Genomic DNA, 26,476 nt, shown 5'->3' on the forward strand with positions numbered 1-26,476 from the left:
AGAATGGGCAAACTCCACACGGACAGTGACCCGGGGCCTGGATCGAACCTGGGACCTTGGTGCCGTGAGGCAGCAGTGCTAACCATTGCACCATCGTGCTGCCCAATTTGATTAAGGATTTAAGCATTCTGAATGAATGTTAAAATCTGATGTAATAGGATGCGTAACAGCTTCACGAGATACTTGGAAAATCTGACATACTTGCACCCAGTTAGCCCAAAGATATTCATGAAATAATAACTGATCACAACTGCTGTTTCCAAATATACCAGTAAATAAAGCAATTTTTTTGAATTAAATATTTTTAAAACCAAAATAATTATGCATGTCATTCGATCAATCAGACTATATCAATTGTGACCACGTTTGACAATTCGAGCACGTTTGACAATTCGAGCACGTTTGGCAATTCGAGCACGTTTGGCAATTCGAGCACATTCAAGCACCAGTTGTCTGCAGACCCAAAATGGCCCGGAATCTGCAAGAACGTTGAGAACGGGGTTTTATGGGGAAGTGCGATGTTTCAAATATGGCAGCTATGTCTCCCCTCTTAAGATTCACAACTAATAAACCACACAGTTGCAGTGCCAGCCCTAACTGAGTTTCGTATAAAGGCCACCTTTTTGGAAAGCTTACAGAGGTTTCAGTGATTTCCTTTAGGGATCAGGCCGGGTTACACGGAGTTTAGCGATGGAATAATCCAATTAAATGTTTATTTTGTGGCGGCATTCTCCAGCCCTGATAAAACAATGGATCTTTTGTAGTGAGCAACCTTTCAGTTTGGGGGTCGATTTCAAAAGATGCATAAATTCTGAATTTGGTGTGTGTAGCAGGATTTACAGTTACAGCCTTTTTGAAGGTTGCAAAAGCATTTTCTCCAAAATAAGTCGCCTTATGTCAAACATTTCAAAGTGATTCACTTGTAGTGTCCAGGGCTTGTCAGAAAGACGGCAAATGTAGCAGTCATTTCCATAGTGCAATGCCCCACAAACAGCACTGATATGTTTTTTTTAAAGTATTTTTAAAATTCTCCTTTTTCACATTTTCTCCCAAATTTACACCCAACACTAAAAAATCAGTAACAATTACAGACTGTATAGTTGATTGTTGGGAAGTATGTTTCCCAGGGTGTTTATTTGCTGTAACCTGTTTTGATACCTGTTTTGATACATGTTTGTCATAAAATATATATATTTTTTAAAATAAAGTCGATTGCTTCCTCTGGCGTCTCAAAGTAGTGCTCCTGGCCATCGAATGTAACCCAAAGTTTCGCTGGGTACAGCACTCCAAAACGAATCTTCTGTCAGTACAGCACAGCCGGATCCACCTCCTGGGGGGGGGCCTTGTCCAGCACCTCCACGAGCTCGGCCAGCACCCTCGAAACGTACTTCATGGCACTCATTCCTTCCACACCCTCTGGCAGACCCACAATTCGCAAGTTCTGCCGCATGGACCTGTTCTCCTGCTCCTCCACCTTCATCTGCAACAATTTGCATAGATCGCCCAGGATCGCCACCACCACCCCAAAGACACAATCCGATCACTCTGGTTGGGCATCACCTTCTTCACCTTGCATATCGTCGCCCCTTGTACCTCGAGGCACTTCTCCACCCGGTCCAACGACCCTCGCAGCGGTGCCCCTGCTCTCTCAATTGCCTTGGACTGGTTGCTGTACATCCCCTTCCTTTGCTTCCTTGATGGTACTCCGTTGCTCCATTTGAGGCTTTCCACCGCCGGCGACCCTTCCCCCTACACCATTCTCACAATTGGTGCTGCGCCACAGGCCTCCCCCAACTCCTTAGCCAGGTCCGGCACTGTCTTCTACTGGGTCTGATAGTCAGTAGACATGCCAATCCTGGGGAGAACCTCTTCTACACTTTCTGCACCACCTTTTTGCCAAAACTACCCCACAAATGGGTAAAAAGTGCCGAAATCAATGCCTTCCGAGCCGGAGCTGCCTCGTGTCCGACACGCCATGGCTGTCACCGGAGGTCCAATGCTATAGGATTGTTAATATTCTCTTAAACCACCAGAACCAGCAAATGGGCATCAGTTCAATATTTTGTCCAAAGGATAGTGTTGCCTCAGTATTGCATCGTAACTGGGCAGCACGGTAGCACAAGTGGATAGCACTGTGGCTTCACAGCGCCAGGGTCCCAGGTTCGATTCCCCGCTGGGTCACTGTCTGTGCGGAGTCTGCACGTTCTCCCCGTGTCTGCGTGGGTTTCCTCCGGGTGCTCCGGTTTCCTCCCACAGTCCAAAGACGTGCAGGTTAGGTGGATTGGCCATGCTAAAAAAAAATTGCCCGTAGTGTCCATAAGGGTTGGGAGGGGTTATTGGGTTGCGGGGATAGGGTGGAAGTGAGGGATTAATGTGGGTCGGTGCAGACTCGATGGGCCGAATGGCCTCCTTCTGCACTGTATGTTCTATGTAATCTATGTAACATTGGCCTGGATAAAGTGCTCCAGTTCTGAAATGTGAAATGGATTAACCAAAACTGAATTGTGTTGTTCAGTATATTAATGATTCAGACATGGCAGTAGACCTATAGGATTTTAGAAACAGTAAGAATATTGGACACTGAAGGAAGTGTTGATCATTATTCACAGGAAGCTGGAAGATTTAGACACCCAGAACCGGGAGCTGACTCAGGTGGTGACCAAACGCGAGGAGACCATTCACCATAGCCAGCAGCGATTAGAAGACAAATCCCGTGAGTGCACCAGTCTGGCGAGACAGCTGGAGGTTGCCGTCGATGATGCCAGACGCCAGGTCAGTTCGGTGAGATTTTACCAAATGTCGAACAGGAGGAGACCGGTCTGACCCTTGAACCAGTTGTGCCATTCATTTGGATAGTGGCTGATCCGGATCTTGACTCCGGATCTTGACTCCACGTATCCTCCTTGGTTCCATAACTCTTAATACCCCCTGCCTAACAAAAATGAACAATTTCCAGTTTGAAATTTTCAATTTTGCAGCCTTTTAAAATCTTGAACATAAACTTGGACCTTCAGAATCATGGCTCTGCAATGCTACTAGAATATAGAACATACAGTGCAGAAGGAGGCCATTCGGCCCATCGATTCTGCACTGACCCACTTAAGCCCTCACTTCCACCCTATCCCAATAACCCCTCCCTAACCTTTTTGGACACTAAGGGCAATTTAGCACAGCCAAACCACCTAACTTGCACGTCTTTGGACTGTGGAGGAAACCAGAGCACCCGGCGGAAACCCATGCAGACACGGGAAGAACGTGTAGACTCCGACAGGCAGTGACCCAGCAGGGAATCGAACCTGGGATCCTGGCGCTGTGAAGCCACAGTGCTAACCAGCTTTGACAAAGAGTCATCGGACTCGAAACGTTAGCTCTTTTCTCTCCCTACAGATGCTGCCAGACCTGCTGAGATTTTCCAGCATTTTCTCTTTCATTTCAAATTCCAGCATCCGCAGTAATTTGCTTTTATCCAGTGCTAACCACTGTGCTACCGTGCAGCCTGTGAAGTCACTGCCTGCAATCTGTATTTGCTTGGTGCAATCATAATAAAGAAATAATATGATGTTTTTAAAAAATACAATGAGTATAGCCAGATGACAACTTTAATAGACTTGGATTGTTTTCCTTGGAGCAGAGGAGACTGAGAGGGGACACCGATAAGAGTCGACAGCAACAAACCTTTCCCATTGGTGGAGGGGTCAATGCCCAGGGGGCACAGATTTACGGGAAGGGAGAGAAGGTTTAGAGGGAACGTGAGGAAAAACATTTTTACCCAGAGGATGGTGGGAGTCTGGAACTCGCTGCCTGAAAGGGTGGAGGAGGCGGAGACCCTCATAACATTGAAGAAGTATTTAGATGCGCACTTGCGATCCCAGGGCAGGCAAGTGCAAGGAAATGGAATGAGAATGGTTAGGTGGGGGGGGGGGGGGGGGGGGTTGACTGGTTGACTGATGCAGATGCGCTGGGCCGAAGGGCCTTTTCTGTGCTGTATGATTCTAGGATTCAATTAAGTAGTCAGTGCTCAAATTTTACAAATTGAATTCCTTGTTAATTAACGGTTTTCTCAGCAAAAATGCTCTGATCTGGAATGCATTGCCTGAAAGGTTGGTTCGGTATGATATGCTTGATGGGGTGAAAATTGCAGTGCTCTTTTAAGATAAAAGGCACTAATGGATAGCTGTTTCTTTTTTTAAAAAAATATATTTATTAAAGTTTTTTTAACACAATTTTTCTCGCTTACAAGCAATAACATCCCCCCCCCCCCCCCCCCGAACAAAAAAAAAAGAGAAATCGCACAGAGCAAGATATATACATGGCGAAATGATATATTTACACAGCTTTGTACACTGGCCCTCACCCGTATGTGCCAGTTTCCCCAACCCTTCATGCTATCTCTTACTCATTTCCCCCCCCCCCCCCCCTCCTCTCCCAGGACGTCCCCTCCACCCCCCCCCCCCAGGGTTGCTGCTGCTGCTGACCGACCTTCCTCTAAAGCCCCGCGAGATAGTCTAGGAACGGTCGCCACCGCCTGTAGAACCCCTGCGCAGACCCTCTCAAGACAAACTTAATCTTCTTCAACTTTATGAATCCAGCCATATCATTTATCCAGGCCTCCAGGCTGGGGGGCTTCGCCTCCTGCCACATTAGCAAGATCCTTCGCCGGGCTACTAGGGACGCAAAGGCCAGAATGCCGGCCTCTTTCGCCTCCTGCACTCCCGGTTTGTCCACTACTCCAAATATTGCTAGCCCCCAGCTTGGCTTGACCCGGACTTTCACCACCTGAGATATTGCTCCCGCCACTCCTCTCCAGAATCTGTCCAGTGCCGGGCATGACCAAAACATATGTACATGGTTTCTCCGGGCTCCCTGAGCACCTTCCACATCTGTCCTCCACCCCAAAGAACCTACTCAACCTCGCCCCCGTCATGTGCGCTCTGTGGACCACCTTAAATTGTATCAGGCTGAGCCTGGCACACGAGGAAGAGGAATTAACCCTACTCAGGGCATCAACCCACAGACCTTCCTCGATCTCCTCCCCCAGCTCCTCCTCCCATTTACCCTTCAACTCTTCTACCAGCGCTTCCCCCTCTTCTTTCAACTCCTGGTGTATTTCCGACACCTTGCCCTCCCCGACCCATACACCCGAGATCACCCTATCTTGAACCTCTTGTGCCGGGAGCAACGGGAATTCCCTCACCTGTCGCCTCACAAAAGCCCTCACCTGCATATATCTAAAGGCATTTCCCGGGGGTTGGATAGCTGTTTCTAAGGGCAGGCACAACAAGATGGGCCAAATGGCCACCTGAGCCATATACTTATTTTCTTTTTTAATTTTAGAGTACCCAATTAATTTTTTGTTCCAATTAAGGGGCAATTTAGCGTGGCCAATCCACTTACCCTGCACATTTTTTGGTTGTGGAGGCGAAACCAATGCAGACACGGGGAGAATGTGCAAACTCCACACGGACAGTGACCCACAGCCGGGATCGAACCTGGGACTTCGGCGCCATGAGGCAGCAATGCTAACCACTGTGCTGCCCTCTGAGCCATATACTTTGAATGTGCTTCCACCACCTTTTCATCTATTCATACCAGATCCTAACTTGCCATGTTAATATTTTTGGGCGGCGATGCGCCAAGGACATGGGTTCGATCCTGGCCCTGGGTCGCTATCCATGTGGCGTTTGCACATTCTCCCAGTGTCTGTGTGGGCCTCACCCCCACAACCCAAAGATGTGCAGGGTAAGTGGATTGGCCACGTTAAATTACCCCTTAATTGGGGGAGTGGAAAAAAGAATTGGATACTTTAAATGTTAATGTTTCTTCTCATCTCCTACCTCCCCTCTGGGTTTTCTGCCATTTATATTTTAATTGGTGTTCTCTGGTTATTGATTTTCCTTCTGCCAATAGAAGCTGTTAACACAGGTCAGATTGCACACTCTAATATGTTGGGAATAGTTATCAAATGTATCTGCTTGGTCAGGTGGACCAAACCAGGGAGAGAACCCAATCCAAGGAGCGAACCACACAGAGCAAAATAATGGACCTTGAAACGCAGCTAAGCAGAACAAAAACAGAACTGACTCAGCTACGACGGAGCAAAGATGATGTAAGTCATAGGTTACAATATATGCAGTTTTTTTTATTTTGTACAAGTATATCTTTGATATGCTCTGTCCTAAAGAACAAGGGAATCTCCTATTTCTCATGTGTGTTTGTGCATGTGTAGACTTGTTAATACAAGATTGGTAACCTCTAGTCAAACCTTCATGGAGGACTTGGATATAATTTTCCTTTGTCAACAAAATATTTTTAGATGAGAAAAATCTCTTTGTTAATATCTTGTCCGACTGCCAAAAACAGTGAATGGAAATGTTATCCTAGAAAACCAAAGTACTCTATTTGATGGGCATATCCGCGTTCCTAAAGTTACCTGAATTCCTTGAGGACATGATTTTAATTTGATGGAAGGGGTTGAGTTTAAGGTTACTGCTTGGAACTGGAAAACTGTGTGTGATTTCATAGTATCTTCACAGTAGTTGTCTGTTTTTCACCCTCTTTTTTTTTTTCTGCTCTTCCCCCTCCCCAACTTTTACAATTTCTGAATGTGTTTATCAAAATGTGTTTTCTGATCTGTTTTTCAAACTTCTTGCGACTAAGAAAATTGGATCTTTTGTGTGGCAATCGTAACTGCCCGTCTCACAGTATTTGTATAATTCCATCCATTTGAAGTGGCCTGAAGCAGTCCCAGATGATAAAGTGTAGTAGTTTTCTGACCTCGCTCACTGCAGTGACATTGCTGCTTTGCGGCATGCGTCGCAAAGAAATTTCACACCCTTTAGTCTTCGGCCACACTCCTCCGTGATTTTCTTTAAGTGAGGTAAAAGGGTGGGTGTGAGGAGAGAACGGCTAACACAGCCTGGCATGATTGCAATCCTATTTGGAGCTAAATGTATGAGGAGCGATTTACCTTATTGACTGCTGGAAGTGTAATTGTGTCAAATCCAATTTGTGCAAAATTGCTTCTTAGGCTGAGAGGCGTTTCCAGAGCCGTTTGCAAGACCTGAAGGATCGTCTGGAGCAGTCGGAAAGCACCAACCGTAGCATGCAGAACTATGTCCAGTTCCTCAAAGCTTCGTACTCAAATGTATTTGGCGATGTTGCATTAACCAGCTCTCCAGTCCAATCTAGATCACCTCTCTGAGGATCTCTGGCAGTATCAAAGAATTTAACTCCCTGACTTTTACTCTTGCTTTTATTTTTTCGTTAAGGGTCTGGACCTATAAATGATCTTTTTAAAAAAGAAATACCATGTGAAGCACATTTTTATGAACTTGTTACTATTATTATATACAGTTTGCAAACTCCAAGGGCAATAAGTACTCCAGCCTCAAGAACAACTTGCCCTAAGGTAACCAGCTTGTCAAATGGATCCTAAGAACTATTTAATTATAGGGTCCCAGTCCTGAGATTTCTGATCAATGTATTTAGAATTGAAAATGCCCTAGAACATATTAATATTGTGACTTGTTCATTGACTGGTAAACTAAGCGACATAGCACACAGACTTTGGTTAACTATGTCCACTTGTCTTGTATTTAATCTTCAGATCTATACATTTTGATTAGCAGCAAATTTGCACATAGGAGTGTGGCTGTGGTTTATTGTTCACTTTCCTTTTTCCACTAAACCATTGTGCCTGTTGACAGCTCTACTGAACTTAATATCCGGCTGAGGGAACACAAGTGTTAGATTGGAGCAGGAGAGAACTGTTTCTCAGTCATTCCTTGATGTGCTGCAGAACCCCCCATTAATTTGCGTCTCTGGAATCTGTCCATCTTTCTCTCCTCTCCCCTCCTCCCTTTTCCATTTTCTCCACTACTCCCCTCTTTCCCCCCCCCCCCCCAATTTATGTCTGCTTGGTATCATCCACACGTCCTCTTGCCTGCTGCACTTGAAGTTGCAACTTCTGTTAAATTGAACAGAAGAGGGCAGCACGGTGGCACAGTGGTTAGCACAGCTGCCTCATGGTACCGAGATCCCAGGTTCGGTCCCGGCTCTGGATCACTGTCCGTGAGGAGTTTGCACATTCTCCCCGTGTTTCCAGGAGTTTTGTCCCCACAACCTAAAGATGTGCAGGGTAGGTGGATTGGCCACGCTAAATTGCCCCTTAATTGGAAAAAATAAATTGGGTACTCAATTTATTTATTTTTTTAAAAATTGAACAGAAGAAAAATTGAGCTGACAACAGTTCCTTAGAACTTACCTGTATCTATTCAAAATAGTTCTCATTTGTGGTATTTCAACAGACCAATGAAGATCCATTGGAAAATTGCAACTTAAAATAAATACATTTGTAAAATTAATAATGTCAATGAGAATATACAAGTTTTTCTTTTGGCTATAGGGCAGTACGAGTCATATGTTCATCTAACCAGGAAAATTCTGTTCGCTTCAGTGAATCCGATGTGTGTGTTAATTATTTTTCTGGTCAACCACTTGAATCAAAACAAATTAGTTTGAAGCCATTCAATTCATTTGTACATTTTTTAATTTTGATAAAGCACTTTTTAGAAATGTATGTAAACCAGGAGCTGAAGTTTAGTGTGCAAAAGTCCATGTTGCACTTGGCCTTAAAAGTAATTGATGCAGACATGTACAGTGCCTACATACCTCAATTTGATAAAGACTGGAGAAATCACCCAAAATGTCAGTGTAAGTAGCTTTGCAGATTTCTGATATTCACTGGTTTTGAAACTCTTATTGTTTTTGAAATCGTTTGATGGTTAATGAATACTGGATCATAAGGCAATAAGACAGAGGAGCAGAATTTAGGCCATTCGACCCATCAAGTCTGCTCCGCCATTCAATCATGGCTGATAGTTTTCTCAACCCCATTCTCCTGCCATCTCCCCATAACCCCTGATCCTCTTATTAATCACGAACCTATCTATCTCTGTCTTAAAGACACTCAGTGAATTGGCCTCCACAGCCTTCTGCGGCAAAGAGTTCCACAGATTCGCCACCCTCTGGCTGAAGAAATTCCTCCTCATCTCTGTTTTAAAGGATTGCATCAAACTGTTGACTGCAGTCTCTCCCTGTCCATCTTTATGTGTCTCACTCTTTCACTCTCCTAGTTACTGTGCATCATCTGTTGTAGGTTGGCCTGGAATCTGGTGTTGTGCTAGGATGAGATTCTGTGGGCCGAAGGGCCACCTTTGTCCAAATCTATTTTGTGATCTGTATGAGAACTACCCCAGTAAAAGTGGAGCAGGCTTTCATGCCAAAATCTTAACATGTTCTCAAATAAAGGGACCATTTGGCAAACAAAATTGTTTTCATTCAGTTATGCAGAGGCAGTACAAGAGGTGCTGTGGTTTTTAAAATCCTACTGCTGAGGAAATGGTAGATTTAAGTCTCGATTTACATAGGGTAGATTTAAAATTAGTGAATTATTTTCCAACTATTTTTTTAAATTTAGTGTACTCAATTAATTTTTCAAATTAAGTGGCAATTTAGCGTGGCCAATCAACCTAGCCTGCACTTTTTTTTTGGGTTGTGGGGGCGAAACCCACGCAAACATGGAGAGAGTGTGCAAACTCCACACGGACAGTGACCCAGAGCCGGGATCGAACCTGGGTCCTCGGCGCCGTGAGGCTGCAGGGCTAACCCACTGCGCCACCGTGCTGCCTTTGTTTTCCAACTATTAGAAAACTCGTTTATGACACCAGTTGCTGTGTGATTCTTTTTCATTTTTCTACTTTAAAGTAATATTTTATCTGAATATTTAGAATATTAAATAGCGCTTCTCCTGAGTTTGGGATCAAAAATAGTCAATAAACATTCCACGGTACTAAATTGTATTTGTGCAGTGGGGACAACAAGTGAGTTCTAGTTTTTTTTTATATACACATGGACAACATTGCAGTGTTAATTTTCAGATCTGTAGAATCCATGTAAACCATATTGGGCAGGACTGTGATGATCCACAGTACGTCATCCATATCCACTCCTAGAAACCCATGCAGCAAGGAAGCCAGAGCAGTCCAAGATGACTGGTGTGGGAGAATTTGAATTTGGCATGGTACATTTAGGCAGCAGCCATTTAAAAGGTTCCACCAGTAACATATCCTCTGGCTATGTACTTCCCACAGCACGAGACTCCTAGTCATTCTCAATCGCTGCAGTCTGGAAACCTGTATCATGGCTTTGCGTTCTTTGAAAGTTATTGCTCATCACATTTTCATTGCTAGTGGATCTCCCATGGCATTCCTCTTGGACCTACAGCCCTGCTGTGGTCTTTATCTGCCTTTTCCCTTTAAGGCCACTGTTCTTCTAATAAAGTTGAGAGCATTTAGAACTGCTTGTAAACTTCACACTTCTGAGCGGTGTCTGGCTTTCTCTAAGTTCCTGCATGCAACGAGTGCCATGCCTTAAGGCCTCAGCATATCAGACAATCTATTCCTTAAATGCAGCGGGATATTGTAGTGTGCTATGAGAAGTTAAACTGAATGACCACTTTCATCTAGGCTTTTCTGGGGCTTTTAGGTGGACAAATATACTTTTAAAAATAAGTTTAATTGAGTGGTGCTACAAATTTAATTTTGCCTTTTGAAAAGCTTTGGCTAGAGGCAGCACGGTGGTGTAGTGGTTAGCACTACTGCCTCACGGTGCCGAGGACCCAGGTTCGATCCCAGCCCCGGTCACTGTCTGTGTGGGGTTTGCACATTTCCCCCCTATGTCTGCGAGGGTCTCACCCCCACAACCCAAAGATGTGTAGGATAGGTGGATTGGCCATGCTAAATTGTCCCTTAATTGGGGGGAAAAAAAGAATTGGGTACTCTAAATTTTTTTTTTAAATAAAAAAATAAATAAAGTTTTGGAATTTAGTAACAATTCTCCATATTAGCATTTGACTCCCTACCCATTCTTAAATGTTTTTTTTTCCACTGAGAAATTGGAATTGAATCTCACGAACAGGCTCTGTCAATCAGGCGGTCTCCTTCAACAATGATGATGGAGTTGTTGACTCGTTGCAGCAAGCAATCAATTCGCCTACAACAGACCCAGACATGAGATGACGCAAAAGCCAGTGGTGGAGAAATTTGGCAACCACCGGAGCAAAGTCACCTGTTCCTCCCAAGCCACTCTCACTTGGCACATGTTATTCTCTTTCTCTTTAATCCCTCTTTGTCACATGCTGTTCGCTGTCCAGGAATCTGCCTGTACACCTCCTGTAAGGGATTCATGTGGCACAGGTCAACTATTGTCACTTCCTAATGGACCTCTCATTTGGCTAAGTAGTGTATAGTTGACGCAGCTACGGTCACAAGCTCTGCGTGTAGAAAATTGCATATAGACCCTCTAATTAATCTACAACTCTTGTGATGAATTGCCACCTACCGATTTGCGGTGCACAGCACTGCTCTGTGTGCAAGAACAAAATGGCTACTCAATGCTAATATGGTCTGTGGGGTTTAAATCTCTTTGCTTAGTTATGGAGTTTTGAACCTTTTGGTACTTTGTTTAAAAATGGGCTTGACCTTATTTCAAATTTGAACTGCAACAGGAATTGAAGCGAGGTTTTGCTGGGATTGCGCATCTCAACAGCTTGAAGCAATCTCCGACGCTGCTCTCCTGAAAGTGGGCAGGTGTCGACCCCTATCCTTGCTGCCACTGCAAAGGGATTCAAATGGCACAGATCAGTCTAAGCACTTGTCACTTACCATCCTTCTTTATCATAACATGCAGCATCAATCATGAAGCCCACTAACATACAGATCCAATCATCCTTCAGCAGTGTGTAGTTTGAGTTTGACATCGCGGAACACTTAATCATGAAAGATTTATTTACTGCTTTAATAGCACCTTTTGTGAATTTGCTTTGCAGGAAAATAAAATTCCCCTACTGGTGGTGAAGGGTTAAATGACCCCTCTGTAAAATAAGATTTTTCACAAGTTGTGTTTTGGGTTTCAAATCTGCTTTATCATTAGCTTTATGTGACATGCAGGAATAAAGTTTTCTAATTTAAAGCCTATATATTTGTGCATTTGTTGCTCTGCCCAGAGTTTTGTGTTACAGGAAATCAGCTCCATCACCAGATGAATGCTGGGGGGCAACGGGCACCTCTACCTGTCATGAGGTGACATTGTAATTTTATTTTCTGTTTTATGATATTAAATTATTTGTTCTAAGATACTATCTGTAAGGTGAGAAGGGTTGTCTTTCATCATGCATTCATCAGGACAAACACAAGAATGCAAAATTTCTAACCATACAACAATTTATAAGACTGGGAAAGGGGGCAACTTCTTCTAAAGGTTTATTCTAAAGGATTTATATTTTTGTTTAAGGTATTTTTAAAAAATAAGTTGCCTGCAGGCTCGAGACGCCACTTTTCCTCATGAGAAAAACTTAGCATGGAATTTTGAAGTGATCCAACTTTTCCATATTGTCTACAATGTTATATCCCTCTACATGTTTCCATTACGGGTTGCAAAACCTAAGTCTTTCCTTAACTCGGGCCTCTTTGTAAGGATTTGCATAACACCGATTTTGCAGCGCAAACAGTCCCTTTGACCCAATATCTGGTCCATGCCAGTGTTTATGCCCCACACAAGCCTCCTCTAACCTGACCTTTTGTCTCTCTCTTATCAGCATATTGTAACATTTGGAGGGCTAACTGATTGTCGTTCTACACATGGACTTTCTACAGTAGGCTGAGTGGTTCATTCTAAGAGAAATTGAGATATTATGCACACAGGTCCTGTGTTCATTTTAAATTGACACCAACTACAACTGTCCCCTTGTTCAATCATGGAATAAACTTCAACTTAAGAATTTGGGGACTACAACATTTTTGGTCCCGTTTACTCTGGTGCTTTGATTCAACATCTTTTAAATCCCTAAAAGTACAAAAACTACCTTTAGGTTTTCAGGGTAAAGTATTGCTAGAAATTGTAAATACATTTTTATACTTATTTTGTATACTTTTTAAATGTGCAAATGTTTATATTATATGCAGTGTATAATCTGTGTTTTTATTATAGGCATGTTAATATAATTGGCCCATTTGTTTGAAAGTCAATAAATTTGTCAACTGGTATATTTTACAGGAAATAGTTTTATCATTTATTGAATCATAGAATGGGTGCAGCACAGAGGAGGCCATTTGGCCCATCATTTCCACGCCAGTTCTCTGCAATAGCAACTCAGCTGGATCTCCCTTGCCTTCTCCCCCCTCTAGCACTGGGTTTTTTTTTGCCCGCCAGGTGCTTCTCCAATTCCTTTCTGAAAGCCACAGTTGAATCTGCTATACTCCTGATCTGACTGCATTTGGAGTATTGTGAGCAGTTTTGGGCCCCGTATCCAAGGAAGATAATGCTGGCCTTGGAAAGGGTCCAGACGAGGTTCACACAATGATCCCTGGAATGAAGAGCTTGTTGTATGAGGAACAATTGAGGACTCTGGGTCTGTACTCGTTTGAGTTTAGAAGGATGAGGGGGGGATCTTATTGAAACTTACAGGATACTGCGTGGCCTGGATAGAGTGGACGTGGAGAGGATATTTCCACTTGTAGGAGAAACTAGAAGCAGAGGAGACAATCTCAGACTAAATCTCCTTTAAAACCGAGATGAGGAATTTCTTCAGCCAGAGGGTGGTGAATCTGCGGAGCTCTTTTCCGCAGAAGACTGGAGGCCAAATCATTGAGTGTCTTTAAGACCGAGATAGATAGGTTCTTGATTAATCAGGGGTTAAGGGGGAAAGGCAGGAGAATGGGGATGAGAAAAATATCAGCCATGATTGAATGGTGGAGCAGATTCGTTGGGCCGAGTGGCCTGATTCTACTCGTATGTCTTATGGCCTCGGGCAGTGCATTCCAGACTATAGCCACTTGCTATGATTTTCTTCATGTTGCCGTTGGCTGTCTTGCCATTTGTCTTCTCTCCAGCACTTCCACAGTTCTGGGTCAGGATAATGGCAGGCTGGTTTGGATCTTTGCTCTGGAGTTTGGAAGCTGGGTTTGTCTTCATGGTTCACTAGCTGGCAAGACCTTGATTACAACCGTGAGGAAGCAAATTACACGCTGACCAGGAAGACTGGCCAAGAATGGTTTGGTGGAGATCTTAAATATTAAAACAAATTGTCATTGAGATGTGAGCTAGTTGCCTTGGGGTATTTAGGAGTCAACCACATAGTGTGAATTTTTAATTTCATAACTGAATTTTGGGAATTGAATTCATGGCCTGTGTGGGGCTAATCCAGCACAATGACCACTACATTACCAGGCCCATTGTGTCTTCAGCACTTCACCCTGGCAGAAGCAGATCAGATGGAGGGGTGAACAACCAGGGTTTAAAGTACCAACTTTAGCAGAAATGGGGTTCATTTTTCTCATTTGCATCTTTTTCCATAAGACCATAAGAAATATGAACAGGAGGAAGCCATTCAACCCTTTGAGCCTGCTTTGCCATTCAATAAGGTGGCTGAACTAACACTTGCCAAGTCCACTTTACTGCCTTAACTCTGTAACCCTACTAATTATAAATCTATCAATCTCGATCTTCAATGACACGTCCTCCATAGCTTTCTGGGATAAAGGATTCCAAAGATTCACCGCTCCTTGCGAAAATAAATTCTTCCTCAAATCTGTCTTAAATGAGTCCCCCCTCATTCTGTGACTATGCCCTCTGGTCCACACTCTCCCAAGAGTAGAAACCTCCTTCTAACATTTGCTATATCTGTCCCCCTAAAAATCTTCTATCTTTCAATAATATCACATCTCATTCTTCTGAACTCCAAGGAATACAGACTCCACCTGTTAATCTTTCAAATATGGCAGGTCTTCTATACCCGGGATCATCCTCTGTACTGTCTCCAATTATATATCTTTCCTTAAATAAGGGGACCAAAACTACACTGCATTCTAAATGTGAGCTCACTAGTACCTTGTACCTCTTTAATACTCCAGCCCCCTTGAAATAAAAACCTATTACCATCTGCACCTGTATGCTAGCTTTCTGGATTTCATGAAAGCCCCCCCCCCCCTCTCCAGTCCCCTTTGTAATTCAGCTTTTTGCAGTCTGTCTCAATTTAAACAATCCGCTTTCTCATTCTTCCAAATGAACAATCACATTTTCCCACATTGACTCCATTTGCCAATTTTCCGCCCACTCACTTTTTCTCTCCAAGTTCCCTCCACCTAGCAGCCTCCACCTGCCAGGAGATTGGCTTTGAGTAGCTGTTGGTGATGCTGTACATTTCACTGGAAGGGACACACTTTGCAATAGATCCAGGGAATGACATAGGTTTCCCTGACCCATTTTCCTCCCTCCCCCTTAACCATTGATCGATTTGTGATGCCAGTTTTAAAAAACTTTCTACATGTTATTTGTTCTTTTGCCAGATACCATTCTGTGCCCTATTGTTATGGGCCAGGGCTTAGAAACTCAAGTGTATGATGAAATTCACCTGACCTATTGATGCACGATCAATTACACAAAGACGAGAGTTGGATGCAATCGAGGCTTTATTACACTAAGATGTGTGGCCTCCTACAGCAGCTGGCGAAATGGCTGCTGTACGAGGAGCACACATATTTATACTCCGCCTACTAGGCGGAGCCAGCAGGCAGGGAACTACCCCCGTACCTGTAGTACAGGGCCTTACCACCAAGCACCTAATATATACATCAGTGGTGACTACCACACCTATAACGTTTATGTTGAATTTGGCTAGGCTGAGCACAAGAGCTTTCCCTTTAGGTGTGATTCATCAGACTTCCTAGGGGCTTTTATCAAAACAAAGTTTATTATAAAAATGTAGTTAACATATATGGAACAGTTATCAAGAATTTGTTATATACAAACATGAAAAAAACACAACAGCTACAGTAATCTATGTATATAACTCTTAATGAATCCCCCTTCGTAACTGTTCCAATTCAATAAAAAATCCAATAAACCAAAACTCCTTTCAAGGGCGTGGCCCAGCACCCTGTAATCTCACTTGAGAGGGACTGGTCCTTTCCCTGAGATTCTGATCCAGCCTCCAACCAGCAGATTCAAAACTCCTTCCAGAAAGCAATTCTATCTTTAAAGTTACCACGGCAGTTTGCCACACCCAATGTGCGTTCAGTTCCCTGGAACAGCTTTAAAAGAAAAACAGAGAAAAATAGGGAAGCACTGCTTCTCTTCTGCAGTCCAAAGCAACAAACCAAAACACTGAACCCCCCTCACTGGTCAGCCACAGCACAGCTCCACCACAAATGACATGACTGAAGTCTTGCTACAAGCCATGTGATAAGACAAAATCTTTCTTAAAGGAACATTCACATGACACTATTGAATCACTTCTAACATCCAAAAGCTCCCTCATTTATTTTAATATCGCCTTCAGCCATTTCCTGAACTTTTCAGAGTTATGCCTCGTGTCTGCTTCCTTGCCTGATGTGGACATTTTGCCCATCAACAGAACTCGAAATAGGAATATTGTTACTGTTGATAGAAAATGGATGGGGATTCTGTGTTTGATCTTGAACATGTGTAAAACTCTCAGGTCCTAATTTGCTCCAAATCCTCTTCACCTATTACCCTTGTTCTTTCTGAACTATGCTGGATCCAGGTCTGGAAAAGCCTAAATTTGAAAATTCTCATTCATGTCTTTGTGGCCTTGCCCCTCCCTGTCCTGTCCTACAATCCTCCAAAATCTCCGTATTCTTCCAATTCTGCTCTCTTGCACATCCCCCATTTTAATCTCTCCACTTAGTGGGCATGCCTTCAGCTGCCTTGACCTAAAGCCATTGAATTCATTGCCTCTTTTGCCTTCTTTTAAAATGCTCCTTGAAATCTACCTCTTTGGTCACGTTTCTGATCAATATCATCATATGTAGCTCAATGTGAAATACGTGATCACCTGTGTGGAGCACCTTGGGATGTTTTCTACAAATGATGGATGTCAAATGATGGTTACACTGCTTTTGACAGTTTGTTGTAATTCACCTTTTCATTAACTTGCCTCATTAAACATGACTCGCATCTTCCGTCCAAATACAAACGTTTCCAGAATTTGATAGAAAGCTGCTTTTGTTTCTGGAAAATCTAAGATGCATTTTTTCGGATCAAACTACTCAAATCCCTTGCAGCTGTGTACACAGATCTCAAATCAACTCTTGCTCGAGTGCCACATTTCTGGTTTGCAGTTACAAAATCCTCTTGGGATTTTAAAAAGTACAGCATCCTGTTTTATTCAAGTTGAAATACTGATTTAATGATGGTGATGTGATATGAGCCATGTGTACATTGATCTCTCTCCCAACGCCCAACATTGACCCATGTGCATGTTTTGTGATGTCTCAAGAGATCATCAGTCTTTGAGTATAAACAGAAATTAATCTCAGGACTCTAGTATCATTTCTGAAATACAATCAGAACTTGCTCAGTTTTCAAACAAAACAACTTTCAGTCACGGGCTAAACATAGTGAAACATCCCGACAGGCCGCGATCAATGGCATAATAAAGGTTCGGGAGAGCAGCCCGGTGGTGCGGTGGTTAGCACTGCTGCCTCACGGCGCCGAGGTCCCAGGTTCGATCCTGGCCCCGGGTCACTCTCTGTGTGGAGTTTGCACATTCTCCCCGTGTTTGATGGGTTTCTCTCCCACAACCCAAAGGATGTGCAGGGTATGTTGATTAGGATGTGCAGGCTAAGTGGATTGGCCATGCTAAATTGCCCCTTAATTGGAAAAAATAAATTGGGTACTCTAAATCTAATTTTAAAAAGGGTTCGGGGAAATGGGCGATGGTATGGTCAAAGAAGCAGATTTTGAGGAGGTTTATTTTCAAAGAATTGAGATAAAGTGCATTCAAGTGAGAAGCCAGGACAGCTGATGGTGTTGCAACCGAACTAGGAGAGTAGAAAGGGGGCGGGTGGGGGGTTGAGGTTTAAAAGTGGCCAGAGTCAGTGCAGAATGTGTATTGAAATACCCCTTAATAACGTCAAAACCATCCAACATTCCCAAAGCCAATCAAACAAGCCCCAGCAGAATGCAGTAACTATTATCTGAAGGTGGCAGGACAGGTTGCTTAGGCATTTTTTAAAAAAAGCATATAGGATCCTCGGCTATCAGGAAAAAGCTCAGGGAACTAAGCCCGGAGACTGGATGTCATTCTAATCTCTTGTCCTTTAATAATAATAATCTTTGCTATTGTCACAAGTAGGCCTACTAAACACTCCAATGAGGTTACTGTGAAAAGCCCCTAGTCACCACATTCCAGCGCCTGTTCAGGTACACAGAGGGAGATTTCAATTAAGGATCAAACAAATTCGTTCGCCAATACTTCTAAATGGGGAGAAGGCAGAGAAGAGTGGCTCATCCCTAAAATCCACCTACATTGTCTCAATCAAATTCGAAACTCTCCAAAATTTACACTGAAGACTTAAACAGTCTGCAGTTACATCACTTGTTCTTTTACCCTTGTAAAATAGACTCTGGGCTCAATATCCCTGAGATGACCAAAACTGGACACTTCTCCAAATTTACCAAGGGCCCGAGAGCTAACTATCATAGTTTTGCTTTATATTAAACCGTCCCAGCACCCTGTGTCTATTCTGCAAAGTCATCAGGCTGCAGTCCGTTTTCACACACCATAGTGCCAATGGTTTTGCTCTTGGGATAGCCAAAACTTTTCAAAACCTGAAACAGAACATCCAAAGAATGCACCTGTATTCATGGGTGGGTCTCCAAGCATATTTCCAATATTTACATATCAAAGGGTCCCATATTGAAGATTATCCAGCCGTGTGACAATATTTGCCTGGGGTCACTTAGAGCTTCTCAGTATCTCCTTGCGGTTCCTGGCATTGTGCCAGTATTTTCCTAGGTATTCCAAGGCTGTGCTTTTATTTACCTTGGCTCCGTGGGACTATACCTCTATTTACCCAGGATACAGTACTTGTGTCAGCACTTGTCAGGGGACCCTGGAGAGTGTACCAATAAATACTTGCCTGGAACGTGCTAATCTATATGGTAGGATCCCCATGCACAAGGTTTGAAAAGTGCTGAAATATGCGACCGTCCACTAAGAGTTAAAGTACCTAATTTCCAAATCCCGCCTCTTCAGCACTACATTGGTGACAGGTGTCCTTAAAAAGGCTTTGGTTTCCTCGTAATCCTTCATCCGACCCTTCCATGTGACCTTCCCCAGTCTGCTCTGGTGAAGAATCCAACTGAGTGAATACACGGCCCGTGTGTGGGACACAAAATCCAAGATGCAGCTCTTCTATACTCTCTCCGTGCTGACCCTCTCTGCAATCACCTGTACAGCTGCACCACTCACTGACTGCACAGCAAAGAAAAACAACGCATCCATGCTTGATCTGTTTGAGGTGAGTTGTTAAACTGATGCCGTACGTTTTAAAAAATATTCTACCTTTGCTGCTCTGATCTTGGTCTTTTAAAGAAAGATTTGCATTTATGTAGTGACTTTCATGACCTCAAGATGTATCCAAAGTGCTTCAAGGTCACCAAGTATTTTTCAGCTCCAGTAACTTTACCGGGAACCAGTGCTCGTGAGCTGCTTTCTGGGTAGCACAGTGGTTAGCACTGTTGCTTCGCAGCGCCAGGGACCCAGGTTCAATTTCTGGCGTGAGTCACTGTCTGTGCGGAGTCTGCACTTTCTCCCCGTGTCCGTGTGGGTTTCCTTCGAAAGACGTGCTGTTAGGTGAATTGAACATTCTGAATTCTCCCTCCGTGTTCCCGAACAGGCGCCGGAGTGTGGCGACTAGGGGATTTTCACAGTAACTTCATTGCAGTGTTAATGTGAGCCTACTTGTGACAACAATAAATATTATTATTATTAATGCTGTAAATCCAGTTTCTGTAGCTCTACCAATAAATAGTAGCTGGTCCACAGATTTACAGGGAATCTCTGGCTGTCAGTGGAGGGTTTTGAACTTTTAAGGATGATTTTAAATTAGACGTTGCTGGACCAGGACCCAGTGTAGGTCAGTGAGCACGGAGTGATGAGTGAACAAGATTTTGGATATATGTACGAGTTTGGATATATGACAGCACAATTTTGGATGAATTCAAGTCAATGGATGTTGGAAGATGAAATTTAAGGGGCAATTTAGCGTGGCCAATTCAGCTACCCTGCCCATCTTTGGATCGTGGGGGTGAGACCCACTCAAACACGGGGAGAGTGTGCAAGTGGAGTTGAGGCCAAGGTGAGATTAGCCATGATCGTATTGACTGGGGGAAGCAGACTCGAGGGGCTGAATTGCCTTCCCCTGATCCTATTGTTCTAACATTAGACATCACTAGCATTAAACTTTTTTTTTTTAATTTAAGGGGCAATTTAGCGTGGCCAATTCAGCTACCCTGCCCATCTTTGGATCGTGGGGGTGAGACCCACTCAAACACGGGGGAGACATTGGAATAGTGGAAGCTGGAGGTGACAGAGCCATGGATGAGAGTTTCAACAGTAGATGGGCTAGGGCAGAGGTAATGGTGGGTAATGTTGCACACATGGTCTTGATGAAGAGAACATGGGGTCAGGTTCAAATAGGGCGCTGAAGCTGAAGACTATCCGGTTTAGCTTAAGGCAGATGCCAGGGAGGAAGGTGGATTTGATGGTTATGGTACACCAAAGAAGTTCAGCACCATTCAGAACATAGCAGCCCGCTTGATTGGCGTCCCATTCAAAACCTTAGATTTTACTCCTTTACAAGATGCGCTTAACAACTTGCCAAGGCGTCTTTGACAATGCCTCCCAACCCAAGCCCACCATCTCCTAAAAGGGCAGGGCACCAAGCACATGCAAATACAACCACCTCCCAGTCTCCCTCCAAGTTTCACCATCCTGACTTGGAAATATATCATTGTTCCTTCGATGTTGGGAGCAAAATTCTGAACCTCCCCATCTAATAGCACATAGGCTGCAGTGGCTCAAAGTGACCTTGAATTAGGGTTAGGCAATAAAATGTTGGCAATGCTAGTAATACGCTGGCCGGCTCAGTGGTACAGTGGTTATCACTGCTGCCTCACGGCACTGTGGACCCGGGTTCGATCCCGGCTCTGGGTCACTCTCCGTGTGGTGTTTGCACACTCTCCCCGTGTTTGAGTGGGTCTCACCCCCACGATCCAAAGATGGGCAGGGTAGCTGAATTGGCCACGCTAAATTGCCCCTTAAATTTTTTTAAAAAGTTTAATGCTAGTGATGTCTAATGTTAGAACAATAGGAACAGGAGAAGGCAATTCAGCCCCTCGAGTCTGCTTCCCCCAGTCAATACGATCATGGCTAATCTCACCTTGGCCTCAACTCCACTTTCTTGCCCATTCTCCATAACCCTTCGACCCATTACTAATTACAAATCTGTCTATCTAGGGCAGCACGGTGGCGCAATGGTTAGCACTGGGACTGTAGCGCTGAGGACCCGGGTTCGAATCCCGGCCCTGAGTCACTGTCCGTGTGGAGTTTGCACATTCTACCCGTGTCTGAGTGGGTTTCGCCCCCACAACTTAAAGATGTGCAGTTTAGATGGATTGGCCACGCTAAATTGCCCCTTTTTGGGGGAAAAAAAAAATAGGGTTCTCTAAATTAAAAAAAATAAATACATAAAGCTGTCTATCTCCTCAAATTTACTCAAAGTCCTGGCATCCACCGCACTGGGAGAGTGAATAATTCCACAGATTCACAACCCTTTGAGAGAAGTAATTTCTCCTTATCTCTGTTTTAAATCTGCTGCCCTTTATCCTAAAACTAGGAAGAAGAACCAGGAGTCGGCAATTCAGCCAAGATGTTCATTTCCCAGGAATTAATTTTTAAAGTGTTAATGGCAGGGACCAAAAACAATGGCTGTGATCTTCTCAATATTTAATTGGAAAACATTATTGGCTGTCAGCTGAGCTGTGTGTTACATTAGAGACTCTGGAGGTGGAGAGCGAGAGTTTGGTACTGGCAGGGTACATGTGGAATCCAAGGTGTTTATTGACAAGGAGACCATGGATAGATCCTTGAGGCCTCGACAGGTAATAAAGCAAGAAGAGCAGCGATTGCACGGGATTCTCCGACTGCGACTAATAGTAGGAATAGAGCCAGGTGAAAAGTGGTCCTGCTTACCTGGATGATGGAGGGAGAGGTGTTGGAGGAGATGGGTTAGGTCAACGAAGATCCAGCGATGATGGAGGAACGGCTTTTTCCAAGTCGGGATGGTATGTACTTGGTGGTCATGGTGGTGGTGTTCCCATGCGTCTGCTACCCATGAGATTGCAGGTTTGGGAAGTACTGTCAAAGGAACCGTGACCAGTTGCTGTAGTGCACCTTGTGTATGGTCGTGGACGTTTTTTGGTCATTTTGTCTGACTACAATTCAGTGAAGCGCCTTGGGATGTTTGGCTCTGTTAAAGATGCTATGGAAATACAGTATCTCATTGTAATGCTTGGTTATGCCACTAGATGGCATATAACATTGTACTTTGGCAAAAGGTGGGGCAGGCTGAGTGGGAAATCAAATGAAAACAATGCAAATGCTTGAAATGTATAATTAAAAAAAAACAGGACATGTCGGTTGCAGGCAGCAAGTTAGTCAGCACCAATAAGAAAAGCAACTGACCTTTCAGATACGCAATGCTTCTTCAGACTTGATGAGCTAAAGATTACGAGGCATTTAAATAAATTGAAAAATGAAAGGTTAAAAAAAAGGAAGCACCGACACCTTAATCCAGCATTTAAATGGGAGAAAAAAGTTTAGCTTGGGTGTGTAAACTCTTTGAATCTATGAGCCGCTTGAGTAAATACGATGGAGTACAGGACAACCTACACAACGTAAATATTTTTTCACGGTTTTTTTTTGCATTTACCTCCTCAAAATTCCAGCAAGACGGGAAGAAATAAACCATGAATAAGGAATTCACGTCCAACTAACAGTGATTGGCCTTGTCTTTGAGAGCTCAATTGCTCTGTCTTGGGGGGTAGGTTGGTTTGGTGGGATGGGGGTGTGGGGGAGGTGGTTGGTGGAGATGGGATGGGGACGCAGGGGAGGGGGTAGGTGGAGGTGGGATGGGGGCGTGGGCGAGGGGGGTTGGTGGAGGTGGGATGGGGGCGTGGGCGAGGGGGGTTGGTGGAGATGGGATGGGGGGAAGGGGATGGGGATGGGGATGGGGGTGCGGGGGAGGGGGTGGGATGGGAGTGCGGGGAGGGGGTTGGTGGAGGTGGGATGGGGGTGCGGGGGATGGGGTTGGTGGAGGTGGGTGTAGATGGGATGAGGTGCGGGGGAGGGAGTTGGGATGTGGGGTGCAGGGGAGGGAGCAGGTGGAGATGGGATGGGGTTGCGGGGAGGGAGTTGGTGGAGGTGGGTGTAGATGGGATGGGGATGCAGGGGAGGGGGTTGGTGGAGGTGGGATGGGGGCGTGAGGGCGGCCTCCAATTAACCTGTGGGTTTGGATTTGGATACCATTGGTCTAACCCACCCTGCTTGAATGATGCTGATCTTCCCAAACTCTTCCCTCTGGGAAAGGTTCTGAAACTGCTAGCATTAAAAAAATCTCAACCTTTAAAGTGGAAAAAAATATTGGGCAAAATCTTGCTGGGAAAATACTATTCACGCCGCATGCTGCCAATTGGCCAGCAAATTCAGGGGATTGCAGGAGATATAATAATAATAATTTTTATTATTGTCACAAGTAGGCTTACATTAACCCTGCAATGAAGTTACTGTTAAAAGCCCTTAGTTGCCACATTCCGGCGCCTGTTCAGGTACACGGGGAGAATTCAGCTGTGAATTGAGAATCTGCAGAAATTGTTGGTCGATTTGGGTTAATAGATTATACAATTTACAATGCAGAAGGAGGCCATTCGGCCCATTTGGTCTACACCGGCTCCTGAAAGAGCACCCTACCTCAGACCACACCTCTCCCTGTAACCCAGCAACCCCACCTAACCTTTGGACAATTTACCATGACCAATCCACCCAACCTGCACATCTTTGGACTTGTGGGAGGAAACCGGAGCGCCCGGAGGAAACCCACGCAGACACGGGGAGAACGTGCAGACTCCGCACAGACAGCGACCCAAGCTGGAATCGAACCCGGGTCCCTGGCACTGTGAAGCAACTGTGCTAACCACTGTGCTATACTGCCACCCCACCAATTCTTTCACAAAATATACTTTATTCATAAAATTTATAAATTACACATTTATAAGTTTCATTACCATTCAACTTTGACATGAAGTGCAAAACAAATGTATTTGATCCAATCCTATATGTTACTCACAACATTTACAAATACAGTCATTACCTTTGCACAAATCTTGCCCTCAACCCGCATGTTATTTTTTAAGGACTTGCTGAATTTGTACACTGCACCATTAATTATTGGGAGAGGGTGAATCTTATCTTAAATTATCCTGATGTCCTGAGGTTTCCACCAAATCTTTGCCCAAGTTCCAGTGCAGGAATTCCGCGACAGAACGTTTTTTTCCCGAAAAGCATTTATTTTTACAGTTGTGCAGCGATAATTCTGTATTCAATTTCTCTTCCTTGACCTTTTGTTATCTATAAGCCTTTTGGAAATTGGCACACAATTGCTATCGCCAGTAATTCAGGAGACAAGTTTGATGGATTGAACAGCATGATAATCTCCATGGACAATAGGAGCATCATCTATCTCCATATCTACCAGTAAGCTTTAAATAGAAATAAACTAAGGGGAGAGTATTTCAGTCTGTATGTGTGTGTGTGTGTGGTGGGGAGGGGGGGGGTGAAACTGACACACTTCTCCATTCTGCCCGAGTATATTCAATGCTGTCAATCAATGTAGCCGGTTTCCAGGAGAGTATCAATCAATGTAGCCGGTTTCCAGGAGAGAATCAATGTAGCCGGTTTCCAGGAGAGTATCAATCAATGTAGCCAGTTTCCAGGAGAGTATCAATCAATGTAGCCGGTTTCCAGGAGAGTATCAATCAATGTAGCCGGTTTCCAGGAGAGTAAAGTGAACTTTAGACACAGACAAATGAGCAGCATGGTGGTGCAGTGGTTAGCACTGCTGCCTCACGGCGCTGAGGTCCCAGGTTCGATCTGAGTCACTGTCCGGTGTGGAGTTTGCACATTCTCCCTGTGTTTGAGTGGGTTTCGCTCCCACAACCCAGAGATGTGCAAGCTAGGTGGATTGGCCATGCTTAATTGCCCCTTAATTGGAAAAAATGAATTGGGTGCTCTAAATTTATTTTAAAAACGCAGACAAATGTCACCATCACCGCCTGCAGGTCAGATAAATCAACAGGAAATGATTAGCTTTCGTTTATTGCGGGTGCTTTTGACACCTCCAATGGTGCAGGCCATTACAGTTTGAGAAAATTCAATAAGAATCCCTTTCCTGAACAGAAGAGATCAATGCACAATTAACATATTTCCTCAGTGGCACAGTGGTTAGCACTGCTGCCTCACAGCGCTGAGGACCCAGGTTCGATCCCGGCCCTCAGGTCACTGTCCGTGTGTCTGGGTGGGTCTCACCCCACACCCCAAAGATGTGCAGGGTAGGTGGATAGGCCATGCTAAACTGCCCCTTAATTGGAAAAAAAGGGGGAAAAACATACTTCCTGTGGTGATATGCGTCACTGTAAAGGCACAAGGGGTTAATGTAAATACATGTAGACTAGCTAGACACTAGAGGGAGCACCAGAGACGTGACACACACACACTCAAAGTATAGATCAGTTAGATAGGACACGACCAATGGGCATTCACGATACACACAGAGGTGACACGACCACAGGAGGGCATTACACCAATCCATATATAAAGGACACCAGACACATGATCTTCCTCTTTCCAGTGGAGACAGTCAGTGAGTAGAGACACAGGGTTGATTCAATATTACACCCACCACGTGGATTGCAGCAACTGGTTAGTCAGTCTGGGTAGCTATAGTCGGATTAGCAGGAGTGTCGAACCCGAGTAATAGAAGTGTAAATAGTTTAATAAACGTGTTGCAGTTATCTCCACGTCTGAACCTTCCTTTGTCAAGTGCACCACAAGGAAGCCGCTTATGCTACGCCTAGAGCATAACAAGACACTTCCTACTGCATGTTAGAAGGTAACGCAGCTCTGCTGAAGCTAAGGAAAAGCCTCCAATAATCATGAGGTTATTTTTACAGTTATTTTGCCTTTTGCACTATGAAATAAATGCTTCTGTCTTGTCATTAACTATGCATTTCCTGTATTGGTCAACTCAACAGGGATGGAATTTGCACAAAAATAGAGATAAACTACTCCAATCATTCTGCCAATGCTTCTAAAGGTTGGTGCAATTTATTATTTAAATGTGTCTTTGTGTGCTCTTCAGGGTAAGCACCAAGAGCAGGACTGGATCTGTCTCTGGTTTGTGGATCCCAAGGTTGTTGGCATTGAGCGGGAGTGTTGCTTAACTTCCTCTATGCCGCATCAAGAATGCATCTCGCAGCAGAAGCGCCTTGCTGCGTC

General features: G+C 44.2%; 1 protein-coding gene across 5 annotated transcripts in view; it reads left to right on the top strand.

The window, feature by feature from the left end:
* Positions 1–26,476, top strand: part of odf2a (outer dense fiber of sperm tails 2a) — an 87,432-nt gene that overhangs the window by 43,636 nt on the left and 17,320 nt on the right. For 3 of the 5 annotated variants that reach the window (XM_072488822.1, XM_072488820.1, XM_072488823.1), the window contains 3 exons: positions 2,610–2,781; positions 5,981–6,106; positions 7,028–12,035. In XM_072488822.1, the coding sequence (XP_072344923.1) occupies positions 2,610–2,781; positions 5,981–6,106; positions 7,028–7,201 (472 nt within the window). In that variant the 3' untranslated portion in view covers positions 7,202–12,035. Of the gene's footprint in view, positions 1–2,609; positions 2,782–5,980; positions 6,107–7,027; positions 12,036–24,557; positions 24,677–26,232; positions 26,295–26,476 lie in introns of those variants that run through there. The other 2 variants (XM_072488824.1, XM_072488821.1) reach the window with 2 other exon arrangements.

The sequence above is a fragment of the Scyliorhinus torazame genome, chromosome 22 (assembly GCF_047496885.1).
Source record: "Scyliorhinus torazame isolate Kashiwa2021f chromosome 22, sScyTor2.1, whole genome shotgun sequence".
NCBI classification, from domain to species: domain Eukaryota; kingdom Metazoa; phylum Chordata; class Chondrichthyes; order Carcharhiniformes; family Scyliorhinidae; genus Scyliorhinus; species Scyliorhinus torazame.